The 20371-nt window shown below is 39.0% G+C and overlaps 1 protein-coding gene across 1 annotated transcript in view; it reads left to right on the top strand.

Annotated features, from left to right (window-relative positions):
• Positions 1-20371, top strand: part of SEC24D (SEC24 homolog D, COPII coat complex component) — a 94995-nt gene that overhangs the window by 15137 nt on the left and 59487 nt on the right. Inside the window, exons 4-8 of the mRNA XM_084626088.1 lie at positions 1533-1681; positions 5612-5887; positions 6531-6652; positions 10557-10668; positions 14347-14474. Of these exons, the coding sequence (XP_084482214.1) occupies positions 1533-1681; positions 5612-5887; positions 6531-6652; positions 10557-10668; positions 14347-14474 (787 nt within the window). The remainder of the gene's footprint in view (positions 1-1532; positions 1682-5611; positions 5888-6530; positions 6653-10556; positions 10669-14346; positions 14475-20371) is intronic.

Raw genomic sequence — 20371 nt, 5'->3', positions numbered from 1 at the left:
TTGGAGAAGAAGGTTGATGTTTGGTGAGCTTTGGTAGATGTTTGGGGAAAGTAGAGCGAGGACAAAGGGTTACAGGAGTGGGTAGAACAAGAAGAGTGTGAAATGAAATAGGGAAAGGATAAAATGAAGATGGCAGGAGGGATAAGAAGGAGAATGTGGAGGAAGATAATGAAGAGGGAGAAAGTTGACCACAGAGTGGTTCAGTAGCAATATTCGTAGTTTGTATAGTTTATAAATAAAAATATGTATGTAGCTGCCTTAGAAAAAAAGAAAATAGCTTAAATAAAATGGCTTCCAAGGAGTAACAAAAAGAATTGTATGGTAAGTTTCTAAATCCTTAGCTGTAACTATTTTTGGTTGCATGTTCTTTATTAATTTGGTGCTGTCTAGCAGCAATGTCTTAGACATCAGTGAGTCAAACTACTGTCTTCACATTTCTATTTTAGTTGTCGTCCAGATATATTTGTGAATAGTTTATTTTAAATAAAAATGTATTTGTGTGTGTTTTAATTAGATGTCAAAATTAGGAAGTTTTAGTTATTGCTAGTATTGTGGTAGAATCTAGAGGTGCCAGCTCATATTGGAGCCCCATTGTGTTATGCCCAAACACTTTTAGTGAGAGTCAGTTCCTGCTCTGGGTAGCTTGCAGCGTAAATAGACAAGATAGATGAAGGATGGGAGGGGAATCAGGGACATGGAGTAGCAAGGTGACTGACCTAATGTCAGGTCAGTGGTGATGCCAGGACTAGAATTACATCTCCTGACTCCCAGTCCTTTACTTCATCCGCTGTATATTGTGTACTATATCCTGATCCTATCCCTGTGTACTGCACATATTCTTACATTAGAAAGAACTGGTATTGTAGTTCAGGACAAAATAGAACAAGATAGCAAGAAAACAAAGTTATATTTTTCTTAAAGGAAAGGGCAGTTCCTTCATGTTCAGAGGTGAATTATGGTCAGAACAGTGTAGAGACCAGAACACCACCCACTGCTTCCCACACACAGGCTGTTCCTCTTTTCTCCGCATACAGAGATTCTTCAACTCTCTCCCCATTATTCCTCTCCCCCGCACCCCGATACATACACACACTCTCCCCTTGTTAATACAGTAGGAATCTTCCTCATCCACCCAAAACTAAGGCTGTCCCCTTGTACCCCACAGGTGGAAAAGGGGACAGATTATTTGACGTTTGGGTTCAGAATTTCAAAAGAACTTTTTAAACTGCACCAGTAAAATCTTACATACAGGTTTAGTTGCTTCTAATAAGTAATTATGTGTGCAAATGAATATTTGTTCTCTGTATAGGCACACCGTTTCCTCTGTGTGCGCACTTCATTTCTATTGTCATAAAAATATACATTGTGTGGGGATAATCTGAGGAGACTCCTTTGTAATTTTGGCCCTTATAGTCAGAGGTATCAGTGTCATTTGTGAGGAGATACTAGACTTTCTGGGTTGTGATTGGCTGAGATGATTTTTTTTCATATATATATATATATATATAACATAGTTTAATTTCTCTTCTCAGGTTTCAAGGCCCTTCACCTCGCAACAATGCAGCACCTTCCTATCCCCCATACTGCCCTCAATCACAGCCATCCTATCCAAATACTGCATCCTCTTCATCCACAACACAACTGGCTAATCAGCTCAGCACCCTGCAAATAAATAACTATGGTAATGGTTGCGTTATCATTTATCCATTTTCATCAGCTAAAGCTATTAGTAAAATATGATGAAAGAGCCAACAATTTATCTATTTTGATGTTTTCATAATGTTAAATAAGTCAAAAGTAAACTGTAGATTGCTCTTTGAGACCACTGTGTTGAGCAATGTTACTTACTCAGGTTCCTAAATGTCAGTCTCATCCTGCTCCTTCAAGTGTGTCTACCTTTAAATGTTCTTGTAAGAACCATATAGGGCAGTAGTTTTCAACCTGTGGTCCACAGACTAAGATTCCCAAAGGGGGCTGCACCTCCATTTGAAAAATTTTAGGTGTCTGCAAATGAAAAAAATTTGAAAACCAATATAGCCTGAAGATTTCAAAAGTGCTGAGTGCTAGTTTAACTGTGCTATCGTTAAAGGTAATAGTAAAATTCCCATTGACTTCTGTCGAAAGAGAGTTAGGGCAACACTATGAACTTTTAAAAATTCCACTTTACTGTTTATCAAGCATTCTTTGTGTTAGATATTTTCCATAATACTGCTTGTTAAATCAGCATGCCTTGGTATTTAATTGCTATTCCCACTAATGGATATTGAGACTAATTTTAGAAACTTGTCTTTTTTTAAAGTTTGGTTTGTCTTCGAAAGTGACTTAAAAAAAAAAGGTAACTCAACAGATATGCTTTCTGGGTGTACTGAAAGTCATATCTGCTCACTTTAGAGTGCATTATGTCTTTACTCCGATTAACGCTGTAGAATGAACACAGCTATGAGAGGAGTGAACTGGACTCTATTCTTGCTTGCATAACATCATCAGAATTGTTAACAAAGTTCTACTTAAGGGCTTTATTGTGCCCTCATTTAAAACTGTGCACCTACACTGAAGACAATGGTGTTGCATAGATGTAACAGATGGCATAATTTGAAGACCATTACATTGCACAGTTGTAATGAAATCAGAATTTGGCCTGTAGAATCTTTTACCAGTAATGGTGTTTGAGAGTGAAAGAGCCCAGCTTGACTTTCAGATCCCAGGGTGAATTTGCTGTGGTGCCAATTAGAAAAAACTAATTTTTATTTGAAAATCAAGAAAACTGTGAAGTGAAGTTACTGGGACAGAATAATCATGGGACTCCTTTTGTCATTTTTTACAGTTACTTTTCAGAGTTGACCCGCACTTTAGTTTGATGTATAAGTAATTAATAATGGGGTTGCATAATTCACTAGCATAGCAGTAAACAGACTTAGCTTCCAGTGATGAAGTTCAGCTATATCCTGCTTTTAAAAGACCTGTTTCTGAAAGCAGATAACATAGGCATGAATTTTATGATGTTTGAAAGGTAATCTGGAGCTAAACACTTTGTGCTTTTTACAGTAGTAGCACCATTTTATAGGGAACCTTTTTGAGTCATTGTGCCAACCTCTGTGCTGACTGCCAAGTTCCCATATGCATTCATTTTACTTGTGCTGGAAGAGAGCGAGTGCTGTCTTTCTAGGCATATCTTTAAAAGTTTGATACTTTGATTTCTGCAATAGCAACCAAAACTTGAATGCAAATTAGAACAAAATCTATGAAAGCAAATTAATTGCTCAGGTCCACCTTTTCACATCCGCGCGCCTATTCTCTTTTCACAAAACATCTGGGTGAAGCATTTGGGTCTGCAAATTTTGGGTTTGTGCAAGAAGACAACTAGAAGACAAGAAGATGTGTAGTTTTCTAATATGGCATGCAAATGAAAGACTTTCATTTGCAAGCAAGCTGTGTGAGTGCCCAGAATATGTGTGTCACCCCTTCCGTGTTGGGGACTGAACTCTGAAGGTTTGGGAAATATCTGTTGTAAAATCATTTTCTGGATGAAGTAGGGATCCAAGAAGTTACAAAATAAGGTTTCTAACTATGCTATGATATGGTCATGAGCCAAACTCTGTGGCCTTTCATCAGGCAAAACTTGGGTCATTGGGCATTTTGCTCTATTTAGGAGTGGAGAATCTGGCTCTCTGACAATAAGAAAGTGCATGTATTTTCTTACCTACTCAAGCTGATGAAGTTCCCTTGGAATGAGGATTATATTGGGATCATATAAGAAATACTGTGCTAATACAATTAGGGATCACATAATTCTGAGAGTTATATTATGTTACTAAACCTGTTTTCAGCTTTGCTGGAGCTACTGCTGGGTTCTTGTTGAAATATCAACTCTCACATTAGTTTTTGTGCTTTTTGTTGACTCTGTTGCGATAGTTCTTTGTTCTGTTCCCAGCAAAGATTGGTTGGTTTTTGTGTTTGTTTTATTTTTTAATAGTAGAGTTTAAATTTAGTCTGTATGCAAACCTCCCATTGACTTCAGTTGGTTGGTTCTATAGACCTACTGAAAGTTACAGAGTGCAAGCTTAGGGCTGGATCTCATTCATATCAGTTTGGAATTTACCTTTGACTTGAATAAAAGCAGGACTGGGCTCCCATCTCTGTTTGTGTGTCTTATTTTGGGGTTTTTTTGACTGTCACCAGTGTTGTTTAGAAGGATTAATGAGGACAACTACAAAGTGGTATGATACCAGATAAAACCTTCCAAATTCAGGAGTAGATCCCTAGCTAGCATAAGTTCAGTATCACTCCATTGTCTTTACTAGTTGCTGACTCCAATGAAATGAAACCAGTTTATTCTAGCTAGGATCTTGCCCTCAGTTTGTGCAATTAATTGCAAAGATGGGGATGGGGGGAGCTTTTAAAATATTCCTTAGCCTAACGGATTAAATGCACTGAGAGTGCAAATGCACAGTGACATTATGCCTGCTTTACACAGGGCTAGATTTGGTCCAGCATTTTTATTATACTTCTGTAAGATGTTTCAGACTAGGCAAAAATAATTGATTTGTGTTACTGTTAATAGTTTGCCTTTAGAAAATATTTTTTTGCCATTCCCCTGTCATTTAAGTGTAGACCTTAAATAGTCCTTAGTCTACTGAAGGTATACGTTTTACACTGCTCTGTTTCTCCTACTTACACTGATATTTTGGTTGACTCCAAAGCGAAGCAAGAAAAGAAAATGTAAGATTTAGGGACCAGATCCTCAGCTAATCTAAATTGGCATAGCTCCACTGAAGTCAGCAGATCCTAGGCTATGTCAGTTCATACCATCTGAGGATATGGTGGGCTTATATTTTGTAGGTGAGGGCTTTGTTTACTAATTAAAATGTCTAACTAAATATCTTTTAGTGTTTTAAGCTTTTTGAGCAAGAAGTCATTCTACAGAGTTTTAGTTGACGTACTTTTATCTCTCCTGAAAATTCTTTCTTACAAGGTCTGTCAGGTGAAATTTGACTCAAAACGTAAAAAAACCAAACATTTACAATATGTAAGCCCCAAAGCAATATTTCTATAAGCATGATAATTTCATTTGGAAATAGGTTGTTTTTCTTATGAGCAGATAAGTATTCCTGTGCGGTGTGTGTAAAACATACATTGCAGCATTTAGTACCTGAGAACCTGAAACTGAAGAGGATTGTAAACAACATGAAATGAGTGGCATGTTTTTTCTCCAATGGACCAATCCTAGTAAATTGGAGAAAGTAAACACATCATAAAAAGAAAATTGGATATTTCAGTATTCTTTGCTTTTAATAACCTAAGCCTAAACTTTTAAAAGTAACTAGTCCCAGATCAAGACACCTTAAGGGCATAACTTTTCAGAGGGTTTGTACTTAACATTTTGTGAAAATCAGACCTCAGAGTGACAAGTTGGGCACCCAAAATTACTAAGCACTTTAGAAAACTTAAGCTGTGACATGTTATTAATAAGGATTATTAGAGGCACTGTCAGTTTAAAGTACAGTATTCTTACATAGGCTGAAAACATATTAGCAACTAATAACATTAAATGATTGTTAGTATGTTATCATTTTCGAATAATTTGATATATCACAGGAATGTTCTTGCACAGGTCCTGGTGCTTCTCAGAGTTCTCTCATGCCTTCTGGGATTCCAACATCTTTTCAAGGTCCATGTCCACCACCACCACCAACACAGCAGCAAATGGCCTTGCCACCTGGATCTCAGATTCCTCCGGCACCAGCAAATAACCTGAATGGCGTTTGTACTCCACCCTCACTGCCTCCAGTGGCCATGCAGGATGGGATCCCAGGATCTGTACCCCCAAATGCCAACTTGCAGCAACTTCCAGGACAACCTCCAGTGCCTGGGTATCATCCACAGCATGGTAAATATGGATGTTTGGTTTCTTATTTAAAAACATGCATTAAATATTGTGCGATAGAACTGCTGTCATCTCATGAGTAAAGCTGAAACTAAAGGGGCAGTTTCACTTTTGACACGTAGGACTTAATCAGTCCTTGGAGACACTGCTGACTACACCACAGCAGCCACATGCAGGAGGAACTTTGGTACCTGGGCATGTCATGCCTAATTTTAGGCTTATCCTTCAAACAATGAATCATGGGTATAAAAGTGCAGGAGCTTTTACTTGCACTTGTAAAACTGTATCTACAAAAATAGAAGTCAGGCTAAGGCCTTTGTAAAATGTGGCTATATCATATTATAAAACTACTCTCTCTCCCTTTTTTGGGGAGGGGAGAAACTGAGCTGAAAAGTGTTTTTCTTGTTTTGTTTTTGTTTTAAATTATTCATAAATACTACTTCAGGGAGATTTTCTCTTTCCCCCTCTCCATCCCCTCCCACAAAGAAAGCATATTTTGCAGGAAGTGGGAAATACACTGTGTTTTATTTCATTAACATTTGTATGGCAAGATAAAATGCCCAGACATTGGATGGAACAATGTAAGAGCTTCATGACAGAGTTTAAATGCTTTAAATTTGATGAACGGGCTTTTGTAATTCTGCAGCCAACTATGGCCCTCAGATGGCAGGCTCTCAGCTCTCTTATCCTGGTGCCTTTCCTGGGGGTCCAGGACAGCTTGCTGGTCCACAGCAGAGGAAGCTTGATCCTGACTCCATCCCCAGCCCTGTAAGTAATATTGTATTTAGTTAAAAGTGAATGCTTTCATATTAGAATGTTACAAAGAAATATCAAAGCTAACTTCATGTTTTTATGTTGTTGGGTTTTTTAGACTTCTAAAATATGCTGTGCCACATGGCTCATAGAATATGTTCATAATATAACATAATTCTTTAATTATGTGGTATTCTGTACTTAGAGGGGTTATGTTGTCACTTTTAGATGAAGTGGCAGCAGCATGTAGCTTTAGTGCCATTTCTGGAAAATGTCCATGAATCTTGTTAGAAAATTAGTGTAGACTTTCTACCCTGCTAATTCATTGCTTTTTTTAATGTGAATTCTGCTGTGTAATATCACAGTATGGTTCCCTTCAGCAACACCTGATCTGTTCCCAGGGATCCATACACACAATTACTACTCGCAAACGCTTCAAATAAACCACCATCTCCTGTTACTACAGGAAGATCTAAAACTTTAACTGTATCTGAAATATTATAATTTGAACTAAATGCCCAGAGGGTTGAAAAAATCACCCAAAGCATCGCTGGGGATCTGTAAATGATGGACAGTGAAGCAGTAGGATGTACAGGCCTAATCTACTGTTGAATTAAAATGGCTTTTGGGAAAACTTTTCTACTGTTTGCCTGATTTTTCCCCCCCCCTCGCTTTCTTTTATGCTGCTGAAGGCGGTGGATTTACTCTTCGTTTACATGGGTTGGAGTGAGATCAGAATCAGGCCTTACATGTTATGGCAAACGTACAAAATGTTTTGAACTGTATTTAATCTCTTGGCTGGTCATCTCCCTGTTGCAATAAATTATTTACTCAGCCACTAATTGCTAATAAGATTTCACACTCCTCTAGAAATGCTTTATGTTCAAAGACCTCTTTATCCACTGTTACTGACAGCAGCCCTGTGGAGTCTAACCTTGCACAGCTAATTGGACTATTAGTTTCCCAATTTTAGGTATTACGTACTTACAGTTTTTACTGTCCTTCCATAAAAAAGGAGCATCTATTCTTTGCTACGTCTTAATAATATAGCCATGCAAATGAACTACTTCAGGCGCTCCCCTCTGCCTTATCACTAACATAACTCATAAGCCAGCAACTGAACGCATGTCTCATCTTTTATATTCTACTGCCAGAGTTGTCCTAGTCTCTCTTTGCTTGGGCAAGCCAACAAACTGAGGACAATATTGGACCAGAGGAGGGGGAATTGCAGGGTGGGAAAACAAGTTCCAAAGCTGAGGAGCCTTTGCCAAAAATGTGCTGTTAGGTGATAGAGTGTATCCCTGTGTTTAATTGGGGCTCCAGCTCACTGAAATATTTGTAATATTTTGTCTTGGACTTAAATGCATATATCTGTTAGCTCAAAAATGTTAAAGGGTGTGATTTCAAAAACACCTAAGTCACTAAACACCTAAGTTACTTTTACCCAGATTCTCAAGGATTTAGATGCTTAGCTCTAGTTAGGAAGTTAGGAGCCTAAATACCTTTGAAGATCTGGGCTTTAGGTACATGTGAAAACCCGACCCAAAGCTACAAGTGGATAGACAGCTGCACCATAGGCGCCGACTCTGTGGGTGCTTCGGGGCTGCAGCACCCACGGGGAAAAATTAGCGGGTGCTCTGCACCCACCGGCAGCCAAGTTCCCCCAGCCCTTACCCCCTCCTCGCCTGCTCCTCCCCCAAGCGCACAACGTCCCCACTCCTCCCCATCCCTGCACTTTCCGCCTGCCGTCTAACAGCTGTTAGGCAGCGCTTAGGACTTTCCAGGGGGGAGAGGGAGGAGTGGGGACACAGCACGCTCAGGGGAGGAGGTCGTAAAGAGGGGGGTAGGGGTGGGAACTTGGGGGAAGGGGGTGCAATTGGGGCTGGGCGAGGGTGGTGCGGGCAGGGGGGACGAGCACCCATGGGGCAGAGGGAAAGTCCACGCCTATGAGCTGCACTATTGACTATGCATTTGTGGAATTTCGTGTGTTTTCCACCATGTGTAAGGAAGAATTTACATTAAAGAAATATATTGTTAATACTCCATGAAGCAGCGTATAGCTGCTGGGGCAGGAGGCTAAGACCACTTCCTTGATCAGTTTAGACTCCATTTGGGTTGTCTTTAGGCATGGATGAAGATGGTATATAACAGTTGACACTGGAGAGAAGGAACCTTGAGGGAAAAGGCTCTCAGTTGCTCACTTCAGATGTAACTAAGTGTGACAAACTATTATTTTAAAAATATAAGTGTTTTTATGACTTGCAAGTGTAGGCATTGCCTTTAATAGGTAAGTCATAGAATCATAGAATATCAGGGCTGGAAGGGACCTCAGGAGGTCATCTAGTCCAACCCCCTGCTCAAAGCAGGACCAATCCCCAACTAAGTCATCTCACCATTTCCCATAAAGCAGTATAACGTGTTGAATTCTATCTAAAAAATATCCCTGGAATAATCTGATGTCTTGTTTCAGTTACCTTAGGAGAATAAACAAACTTGACAGTGACAGCAGTGTTAAAAAAAGGTTGTTAAATGGTTTGTTTTAGCAGCACAGTAAGGATCAGAACAACATGTTTAAAAGAAAAGAGATCTGGGTCAGTGACTGTAAAGGGCAAAGAGCTAATTGACAATCAGGAATAAATATCTCCGTGTGTGTTAGTTATGTTTATATGATAAAATTACAATAGTGTTGCCAGCTAAATGCTTTTTTATGTATAGCCAATGTTGATTAGATTTTTCTACAAATGTTAAAGATTCATCTGAGCTCTAACAACATCTATGAAATGCAGCATCTGTACTTTGTCAACAGCTAGTTCCAAGAATGATGATATATTTCTGTCAGTTAACTCTTCAGATTACCGTTTACGTGCGTTTTCTACAGAGCTTAGTCTGAAAAAGGTTCACTTCCTTCAGCCAATGGACTTTTTTTGGAGTAAATAATTGGTTTTCCCTTTGTGCAAGCAGCTAGCAATCGGTACACAATATGAAGAGTAGAGAGGAAGTCAAGCAAGCTAAAATGCAATACAGAAATGTTGTAGCCATTTAAAGGGACAGAGTCACGTTGGGAAAAGTTCAAAATGGTACTTGCCCCCAAGATTTTTCCCAGTGTATTGGGAATATCTTTTGAACAACAATCAGTGGGCTCTATCCTGATGTATTAGGCTCTATCTCTGCTGTCTGACAGAGACTTCATGAGTTCTCCCAACCGCAGTTAAATTTCAGGTACAAGCTAAGCTGCTATAAAACAGGCTTAAACAAATGTAAGACTGTCCACAAACAGCTCACCAGTTTAGCTAAATCTGTTCAACAGAACACCTTTAGTTAAATCATTTCCACTTCTGTATTTTAGGTGGGGCTGAAGAAGCAACTTGCCATGCTAATTTTGGCCTCAGGTGGCTATTCATTTCTGTGTCCACCCCAGGGGCAGATTAAAATTTCACCCAGCGTGACAATTTGCCTCCTGGAGGCAGCTGCTGGCTTTAGAAGACCTGCCAGCTTGGCTCTTCTGACGTTTGTTACTCAGGGAGAAGTCTCTCCTTTCATTGGAGAACTTTGCTGAGATTGCTTCCCCATTAGTCCATTCCTGTAAGTTTTCTTGCAGAAGAGGGAATTGAGCATTGACTGTCTGACCTTCTTGGTTTGCCCATTATCCAGGTGTACTATGACAAAGTTCAACGCTAGGCAAATAGGAACTAAGAAGGGGTATGAAACAGTTATGGGCATAGATATATGTATATTGTTTTGATCCTCTTTGGACAATACATGCTACAATATACTCCTTTTCTACTATGCACATCTATAGAGATAATGAATGCTAATAGGGTTGCCTGGGGTGAGCGTTTACCTGTAAACTCTCTATGAAATTGAGGAAATCCATAATCTCCCCTATTTCATGTTTTTCTCTTTATTTCTGATTCATCAGATTCAAGTAATTGAAAATGATAAGGCTTCCAGAGGAGGTCAAATCTATGCTACAAACATCAGAGGCCAAGTTCCTCCTCTTGTCACCACAGATTGTGTGATCCAAGATCAAGGTAACTATTTGTGTGATCACTTTGGGTTTTTTCCTAGTTGAAATGAAGTTAAAAAACAATTATTGACTGAAATTTTCAAATTTGGTTACTTCAAATTATGCTCCCAAATCCATGTGGGGAGGGATAGCTCAGTGGTTTGAGCATTGGCCTGCTAAACCCAGGGTTGTGAGTTCAATCCTTGAGGGGGCCATTTAGGGATCTGGGGCAAAAATTGGGGATTGGTCCTGCTTTGAGCAGGGGGTTGGACTAGATGATCTCCTGAGGTCCCTTCCAACCCTGATATTCTATGATAATTAGGCACCTAGACAGAGGTGGTGGCATGACTTTCAAAAATGCCAAGAGCTCCTGAACCTCTCATTAATTTCAATGGGATATGTGATTGCTCAGCACTTTTGAAAAGATATTTACTAATTAGATGCTTGTGCCATAAATAAAAGGCAAAACCCATTCATGTATCCTTAATTCTCCTTCATTTCCATTGTCTGTTGTGTCTGTAAAACATTGCTAATTGTTCTTTTTCACCTTATTCGTTAAGGTAGCATGGAAGAGAAATGACCATACAAAATGTTAATAGTTCAGAGCAATGCAGTCACCATTACTGTATTTCCATAGCAGTATTGTGTAGAACAAAACAGTGTGTGTGAGAGAGAGACAAAAATGCAAACTTGTAGCACGGAAATATTCTGTGTACCAGAATTGACTGAGATCTTTAGACCTCAACCTTGTATACACCATAAGCACATGCCTAGTTTACAATTCTGAATGCTCCCATTGGCTTTGTTAATATTTGGCTTCACTGAGATTATACATATGCCTAAGCATTTCCAGGATCAGGGCCTTGCTGTGCTGTTTGAGGGCTGTCTGCTCTAGAAGAGGCTGCGCGACTGGCAGCTCCTCCAGTAGAGGCAGTGAGAATAGGGGAGTGTTCCGCTCCTCTCAGGATCCGGCCCTTAGTACTGCCAGCTCCTTCATAGCAAAACAACATAGCATCTAGCGTGGCTTCCAAGTAGAGCCTTGAATCTGACAGGAGTCACCTGAGCACAGCCCTTTTTCCTAATAACATAATCAAAAAAGCCTGAGAAGAATAGCAACCTTGTGCCCTACAATCGACACGTAAACTCGTGTCACAGTTCAGAATTACTTCACTTCGTAGCAAGAGTTGCACGCCCTAAAACAGTCGTTCTCAAACTTTTGTACTGGTGACCCCTTTCACGTAGGAACCTCTGAGTGCGACCCCCCCTTTTAAATTAAAACCACTTTTTTATGTATTTAATATCATTATAAATGCGGGAGGCAAAGTGGGACTTGGGGTAGAAACTGGCAGCTCGTGACCCCCCATGTAATACCCTCACGATCCCCTGAGGGGTCCCGACCCCCAGTTTGAGAACCCCTGCCCTAAAAGCACTGCATATGAGGGGTAACCTGGCTGGCTTTCCATGTGCTGAAGGACATTGTCAAGGAATATATGCTGTATCCTTTCCCAGAACTGTTGGGATTTATAATAAGCGTATTTCAGTTACAAGAATAAGCCTCAACTATGAAATATGAATGACATTTTAGTCAATCTTCTTCTCATTTGAAATAAAATATTTGAGTAGTTTAATTGTATAAAATAGTGGAAATAGCTATGAAGATTTTTTCTAATTAATGAAGGAATCCTCTTCACCTTCCCCTGTGCGCATGCTGCCGTTTTAAAAATTTTTGGCCTTTAAGATGGGCAGGAAAAGTAATGATTGAAGGAATCATGCAGACGCACTGCTGAGTCCATGCTGGTTAAAAAGGTTAAAAATTGACACTTGCCAAGTTTAACTTGTAGTATACTGGTCATTTCTATTCCTGAGATTCAAACTATATGGTCAGAGTACAAGCTCAGTCACTGGGTTCAGTTTTTCCTCTTGTTTATGTAGCTCCATCCATTTCTTTCTTGGCAATCTGCCAGTCCCCCAGCTAGAGTGCTTGCCGATCTCAACTTCCACACGCATTTCGTGATGGCAGAATTTGTGCATGTTATAACTCAATACAAGACTCTCCCTCATGTAAATTAAATTTGTGATGCCATTAGCTCCGCCTTCATCTAACTGTGTTTGGATAAAGTCTAGTTGGGAAAAATGTATAACTACATATTCTTCTGGCTTTTGGAGGGGAGGGAAGGGAAGGGAGAGAATGTCTTTTAAGCAAAGAAGTCTCTTTCAAATAACTAAGTAGTACAGTTTCAGGCTGAACTTTTAAAAGGAGTCTGAGAGTGAGATGCCTAGCTCCCATTGACTTTCACTGGCAGTTGGGAGCCCAGCTCCATGGGGTTCCTTTTGAGATCCCAGCCATGATTTCCACACTAAAGGGTTTTCTACTGGAGCATCAATAGCATATTCATGCCAGGAATAATTATTAATGATACAGCAACATATGTGTGGAAGACACTGACAAGTACTGAAAGAAAACAAGGTTCCTGCCCCAATGAACTTTAAATAGCTTTAGTATGCTGAAACATTGAGGAAAGCCTATCAAGAAGAGGTGTAGTGGGATGATAGCCCATGAGAGGAAAGGGTGCAGAAGCTCACATGGGAAGAGGAGGAAACTTTTGCTAGTATATTTATTTTATGTTCAGTGTTTATATTTGAATTGTCACTTTGCATTACTGTTTTGGCTTTGCTGTCCTTTTTTTTTTCTCTTACAATCCCAATGTGGATAAGAATCCATGACGTTTTTAAATAAAAAAAAATTGGATATTTAAAATTTTTTAATTAAATACAGGTTTATTTTTTTAAATTAGTCTATTTAAAATTAAATTTGAAATTGAAACCTATGTTAAGATCAAAACTTCTTATCTGTTAAAATCATTTAAATTTAAGTTAAAAATAATTCAAGAAACATGTTTGCCAAGTTTTAAAGGAAGTCAAACCCTTGCTGGAAGTCACTGGCTGAGCACCTGGAACTAGAGTTTGTTGAAGTGCTAACCCAGCAGTAGCCTCTTTTTCCAGGTGCAGGGAGAATATTTTCTTTATTTCAATGTATTCCACTAGTTCAGTTCCATTATTAATTTATTCAGAGTTAAGAAATTAATTGGAAGTTGGAAAAAAGCAGGAAAACTTGTTTTCTGCTTCTGACGTATGAATAAAAGGTTAGTGTCAGAGGGGATACCTACTAGTTCTAAAATCTTGAAGGACGTGGTAACTAGGAACAGTTCCATTCACTAACTACAGTGAACACTTCCTTTGTTTAATAAATTATTTTTAAATGCAAAACATGTTTTGATAAAAAAAAATTTCATACATATGCAACACATTGAAGGTAGCTTTATTGAATAAAAAATGCTATTTTGACACTAATAGCAAGTAAAATATTAATCAACATCTAGTAAAATGTTAAGCTGTGTAATTTCTTAAATAAATGTGTATAGATACAGTTTATCCTCCTGGCTAGCAAAAAGAAGCACCAAAATTATGTAAAGATCATATTTAGGTGAAAATAAAAAGTTCTAATTGTTACCAAGCAATGAAAATCAACTTTTCTTTAAGAAAATAACTGAAAAGTGCAAATGCAGAACACAATTAAAATTCATTATTTAAATCAAGGTTTCCTGCTTGTTGATTTAAATCATGATTTAAAATAGTGATTTAAATTGCTTTGATTTAAGTCAATCCACCCTACATAACCCTATCTCATAATATGTTCTTTTAGGCAATGCCAGCCCTCGTTATATTCGATGTACTGCCTACTGCTTCCCATCCTCTTCAGATATGGCCAAACAAGCTCAGATTCCACTGGCTGCTATCATCAAGCCTTTTGCTGCTGTTCCACCAAACGAGGTAAGGGATCAATAAATACCTATCCAAAAGACCTACTTCATGGTTTCTCATATTATGATTTTATGTGACAGACTAGTTCTTTCGTGGTCAAGTATTTGTATTTACCCCGGCATTTTGGGGAGAAAATCTACATTTCTTGCAGTGGTGCAACTCCACTGGTGTTAGCAAGAGTGCAAATGCTAATGTAGACAGGGTTTGGTGTCATCAGGACTACAAAATTAGGCATCATAGATTACCACGTACCCATACCCAGCTCCACAGCAGATCTGTTGCTCCTGACTCCTTAGTTCCTGTCCTCATTCTTGGAAACAGTTCAACAGTTTTGGCTGAAATTTTCCAGAAGGATTTAGCATGAGGTAGACACCCAGCATGAAACATTCTAGCGTGGCTGGTAAAGTTTGACAAACAGAGTCTTATCATTAGAAGTGTTGCGCAATCTTAGTAGGCGGTGCTGAGCCCCCTCCGAAAATTCCTCATCTTTTCTGCTTCTGCTAAAATATGTAGCTCTGTTTTTAAGTCAAGATCACAGTGAATAAAAAGGCTCTTTCATATGGAGAAAACCTTACAAATATTAAGCAATATCAATATCAATTTTTTGTTTTAGAATTGCTGATGTTTTCTAATACTGAAGCCATATATTTCTTTAAAAAAGGGATTCCTCTTTCCCTTGTGAACTATGGTTTTAAATCTTTTGCTTCTTTGTAGCCTTTTGACTTGACCAAGGTAGACTATAAAATATCTGTGAGAGAGTGTGTGTGCACTAATATTTCAAGTCTCTCACCCAGTACTTTCTGACTAGAATTAATGATGGCAGGTACAAAATACCCATGCCTTCGGAATACTGAGTACTTCACAGGAGCTCCCATAAATGCAATCGAGCAGCATTCTGCAGATGGGGCTCACGAGAATTAGGTGCAAAGTGAGAATCCATCTTTGAATAAGTTGCAGCTCACTTTGACATTTGATGGCTTTTTGATAAAGGAAGGGAAACTCTGGTTTTTACTGGTCATAGTGTCTCATTTGATTAGCTGTAATGTCTCCTCTCTTCTGCAGTTGCTAAAACGCTCAATGCTAGCAACCAACAAGTTTAATTTTGTTTCTTTTATTTTAAAAAAACACACACACAAAATAGCACAGAATGTATTATTAGGACTCGGTGAACCATGGCTACAACATGCCCGCCTGTACGCTATTTTTGCAGACTCTTTGGTGTGACTTGGATCAATTAAAGGAGCTGCAAATGACAGTTGAACTATAAAATTGATTTTATTTACCAAGTCAATGGCACAGTTGGCATTTGGTTTCCTTTAATACTGGAGATCTAGATAGATAAATTTTCATTATGATGGCAAGAACATTATAAAATACCTACATTATTTGCACTGAGTCCATCATGATGAATGTATATTGTGTATACCAAGTCTCACCGATATAAATAACATTTTAAAGGCTATGAGCGAGGGTTAGGTTCACTCAATTGCATAATAGTCCTCTGGGTGCAGCTTAAATAGTAAATACATAAATTGTTATTAATTGGCCTGTGTGGTTCTTTGGGAACCATTTACGCTTCAGGATGAATTCAGAATAGGATATAAAATTCACCTGTTACAAATTGCGTTCTTAATGGTCAGTGTTGACAAAGGAGTTTGTGGATTGTTTTTTGTTTATAGGAATAAAACTGCTGGAAATGTAGGAAAAACCTTGTCTTGTGTCAATATCTGAGTGAATTGATGTGCCAGTACAGACTGTGGTGATAGCATCCAGTGGTGCTTGCTCTTCCCTTCTGGAGTCTGTTATCTGGAGCAGGGATTCTGATTTCATTATTGGAGTTATTGTTTGCATTGTGGAGTAAGCCATGTTACTAGGCAATCCAGCTGAACAGAAGTTGTGTATAAAGTACTCCCTCACCTTTGCTTTTCTGGCAGCATTTCAGTTACTCTAAACTGTACCTAAGCATTGGGGAATAAATGAAAACATGGATAAATTCATCCTGTAAACAAATTCAGGTCTGAGGTTGATAGAATTGTGTATGCTTACTTCAGGGCTGAATTTTGTCCAGGGGGTCATAGGTGTGGAGCCTGTAGCTGGCTGGAGAAAGATCCCCTGCTTTTGAGGTACATGTTGGTACCAACTAGAGAGTTGCACACTTCGCTTCTTCAGTAGACCAGTTGGTACGCCCTATGAGAGAAAGCAGCAGCTTCATACTGTATGCTGCCTGTGATGTATAGACAGACACAGGGGGCACCAGAGAGATTCCTCTCGACGCAGCATTTTGGTGGTGGTTGTGGGGAATGGACATGGAGATGATGTGGGGAGGAGTTACAGACACTCCTCAGCCCCTGAACTCAGAGCTGCTTTGTTCTTTACCCTCCAGATACTTGTTAACCTGTCCAGCCACACACCTGTGGACCCTTCTTTTTCCAGAGTCAGTATTTGCAGAGCTTGAGATGATCAACCCAGAGTTCTTTATAAACAGGCTCTGCTCCTCACCCTGCTCATCTTCCTCCCTCATGGTCCCTGCTTTCTCCTGCGGCTCTCCAGTCCCTCTCCTTCGGGTCTCTGCTTCCCTCATCACCATTGCCTCATCTTCTCTCCACTCCTACTCTTTCCCTGCTCCCTCCAGGTCCCCACTTTCTCCCCCCTCACACACAATTCCCCCCCCCCCCCCGCCCCCCATCAGTGGTCCCTGCTTCTTTCTCCCCATGCTGAAAGGCTTTTTTATGTCTGTTAGATCCCTGGCTACACAGTCTCCCCATGCAGCAAATTAAGCTGCTGCTCAGATTGGTATAGGCAGCAGCAAAGGGTGTCAGAGAGATTTCTCTATCTGCAGCACCCAGCAATTGGTAGCTTGATTTTCCTCTAAACTAAGCTTTTCGGATTTCCCTTCAATTGACTAGAATACTCCCTGAAATTTTGTAACTGATTGACTGTGGTGTTCAAAAATTATCATGTTCCATACAGACAAACAGAAATTCCCTCAGGTATAGGGCTCACTTTACTTGGCCAATGGCATATGGAGATGTAGGGGAGAGATCTTGGAAGCTAAATGTAGACTATGAGGTAGAAGCGTTGGGTCCAGGGTCTCAGTGATAGCTTTCTCTGAAATGCTTCTGGTCCCACATGCAGGTCCAGCTTAGCAGAAGGAACTGCAGAGTCTCAGTGCATGGTTGAGAAGAGGAATTTAAGTTTATTAGGCACTGGAGGGTATTTTGGGGAAAGAAAAGCATATACAGAGGTTTTTGGGATACTCCTTAATCAAAACAGAAGCTGACTGCTGGCATTGTAAAATAAATAAGATATTGAGGGAGTATTTAAACTAAGAGCTGAGGGAATGCTGGCACAAGCTGAGGAGCACTAAATTTGGACAGAGACATCTGTTAAAGGCATCTGTAATACAGTGGTGTCTGAGTATCCAGCAAAGAGTCGGATACAAATTACAACTGAACTAGTGCAGAGACAGGATCAGAACAGAGGTAAATTCTGTAAAATCATCAAGGTGTCAGATTAAGGAGTTAAATAAAAGCAGGCCCCTAGTCAAGAACAGAAACAGCAAATGCCTGTATGCAAATGCAAGAAGTTTTAAAAGCAAAAATAAACAAACTAGAATGCCTTGCAGTAGACAAGGACCTTGACAGAACAGTCATTACAGAATCTTAGTGGAATGACAAAAGCCAATGAAATACTGTTATACTTGGTTATAAACTACATAGGAAAAACAGACCAGGCCAAAGAAGCAGGGGAGTAGGGCTGTATCTAAAGGATTGCACAGAACCTATCAAGATAACAATTCTGAGTGGAGAGGAGTACACAGCTGAATCTATGTGGATACAAATCCCAACCTGTACGAATGTAAATATTAGTAGGGCAATACTACCAGCCTCCAGACTAAAAAAAAAAAAAAAAAAAAAAATTCCAAGAGGAAGTAAAATCTAACGCATTGATGATAATGGGGACTTCAACTACCCACATATAAAATACTGAAGACACAGTTTAGGGAAATAATTTCTCAGCACTTCAGTGATAGTTTCTTAAAGGCTAGTTGTGGAGCACACAAGAGGAGAGGCTAATTCTTGACTAGTTTTAAGTAAAACGCAGGAGCTATTTCAAGTGACAGTAGCTGAGCCACTAATAGTGACCACACTATATTTAGGTTCAACATTCTAGGGGCAGGTAGGGCACCAAAAAGTGACACTGAGACATTAATTTGAAGTAAAATTCTTAAAGGTGGCATGGATACTACTTAAACAAATCCCAGTAACAACCTCAGAGAGTGTGTGTGTATATATATATATATATATATTGCTGCAGAAGAAGGGAATCAGAAAGACTAAGCCTATACGGCTAAATGACAGGGTTTGAGAGGCTATTTGAGCCAAACAGAAATCCTTCAAAATTTGGACTTCTGATCCTAGTGAAGCCAATAAATAGAAGTATAAATTATAGCTGGCAATAAGTAATAGGGAAAATGGATTCCTAAGAATAAGTAGCTAACAGTGTAAAATGAATAAGAAATTCTTGAAGTACATCAGAAGCAGGAGGTCTGCTAAAGAATTGGTGGGTGTGCTGGGTCATCAGGGTTTTAAGGGAGTAATTAAGGAAAATAAGGACATTGCTGAGACTCTAAATGGTTGCTTTGCCTCAGTCTTCACTGACGAGGATTAGGAAGATACTTACCCTGGACCTGCTCTTTTCTGGTGATAAAGATGATCTGTTCTGAGATTGAGGTGACAGAAGTGGTAGTGCTGGAGTAAACTGATCATTTAAAATGCAATAAATTACCAAACCCAGGAGTTGTAAAGGAGCTCAAGTACGAACTAGTCGAGCTGCTAACAGAAAATGTTAAGCTGTCATTGAAAACAGCCACTGGTCCAGAGGATTGGAAGGCAGGAAATGTTGTACATATATTTAAAAGAGGTTCTAGAGGTGAGCTGGGAATTATAGATCAGTAAGTCTTAAATCTTAAATCTGGAAACTGGTTGAAAGGAAAATTAAAAACAGAATAACAACTGGACTTTTTTTCTCCCTTGCCAAAAGGCTAATTACTGTAGACATTACAGTATCTTATTTATACTAACTCCTTATTTATTATTTCACAGACAAATCAGTTCTTTATCTTCAATATCTTGATTTGGATGATCTATGAAAAGTATTTGTTTGTGATAGTTTTTTGAGAATACACTATCATTGTTTGACAGGACTTATTTTTAGCTGGCACTGTTTTAGCAACAGACTGTAAAAATAAACGTAACTCTCTGAGTTATCATCATAGACCAGACCCTACATAAGTTTGTTCTGGAGATGTATGAATGTTTCCAAAGCCTGGATAAAGCATGTGATCTTTGTTTAACATTTAATGCTGCTTGCTATTAATATTATTTTAGAGGAGTATTTTACATTTTTAAAAAGCAAACATTCAACAATTCAAAAAAATTAAATATAAAGTTTTCAGTGTTTATAAATATAGGTGATTTAGTTTGTGTTTAGAATTATTCTCTAATAACTAATGTGTCTTGCCCTGTTTTACAACACCACCTAATTTTAATTTGACTTCATTTACAGAAATATTTGCTGGTGAAAAAATTATTTTAAAATAATGTGTAATTTTCTTCCTTTCAAAACAGTAAATCCTCTGGTATTTGACAAGATTAGCATGACATAACCATACAGAACTATAGTACATTAACCAGATACTTGAACTTTAACCGGTAGTCCAGGAGTGGCATTGTCCAAGGAAAACCCTGAAATCAGGAATGGAGTTATCTCCCATAAATGAACAAACAGTCTCTGATCTGGAAGCTGGTCAGTTTTTTCAGTTAGAGAAATTTGGAGGAAATTATTGGCCTCAGTCTAGTTGGGCTGGAAGGAAAAGCCACGTTTGTGGCGATGGAAAGGATTAA

Source organism: Lepidochelys olivacea (assembly GCF_965140295.1).
Source record: "Lepidochelys olivacea isolate rLepOli2 genome assembly, chromosome: 4".
NCBI lineage: Eukaryota > Metazoa > Chordata > Testudines > Cheloniidae > Lepidochelys > Lepidochelys olivacea.
The sequence above is the reverse complement of the archived record's forward strand: the minus strand, read 5'-3'. Positions and strand labels throughout refer to the sequence as shown.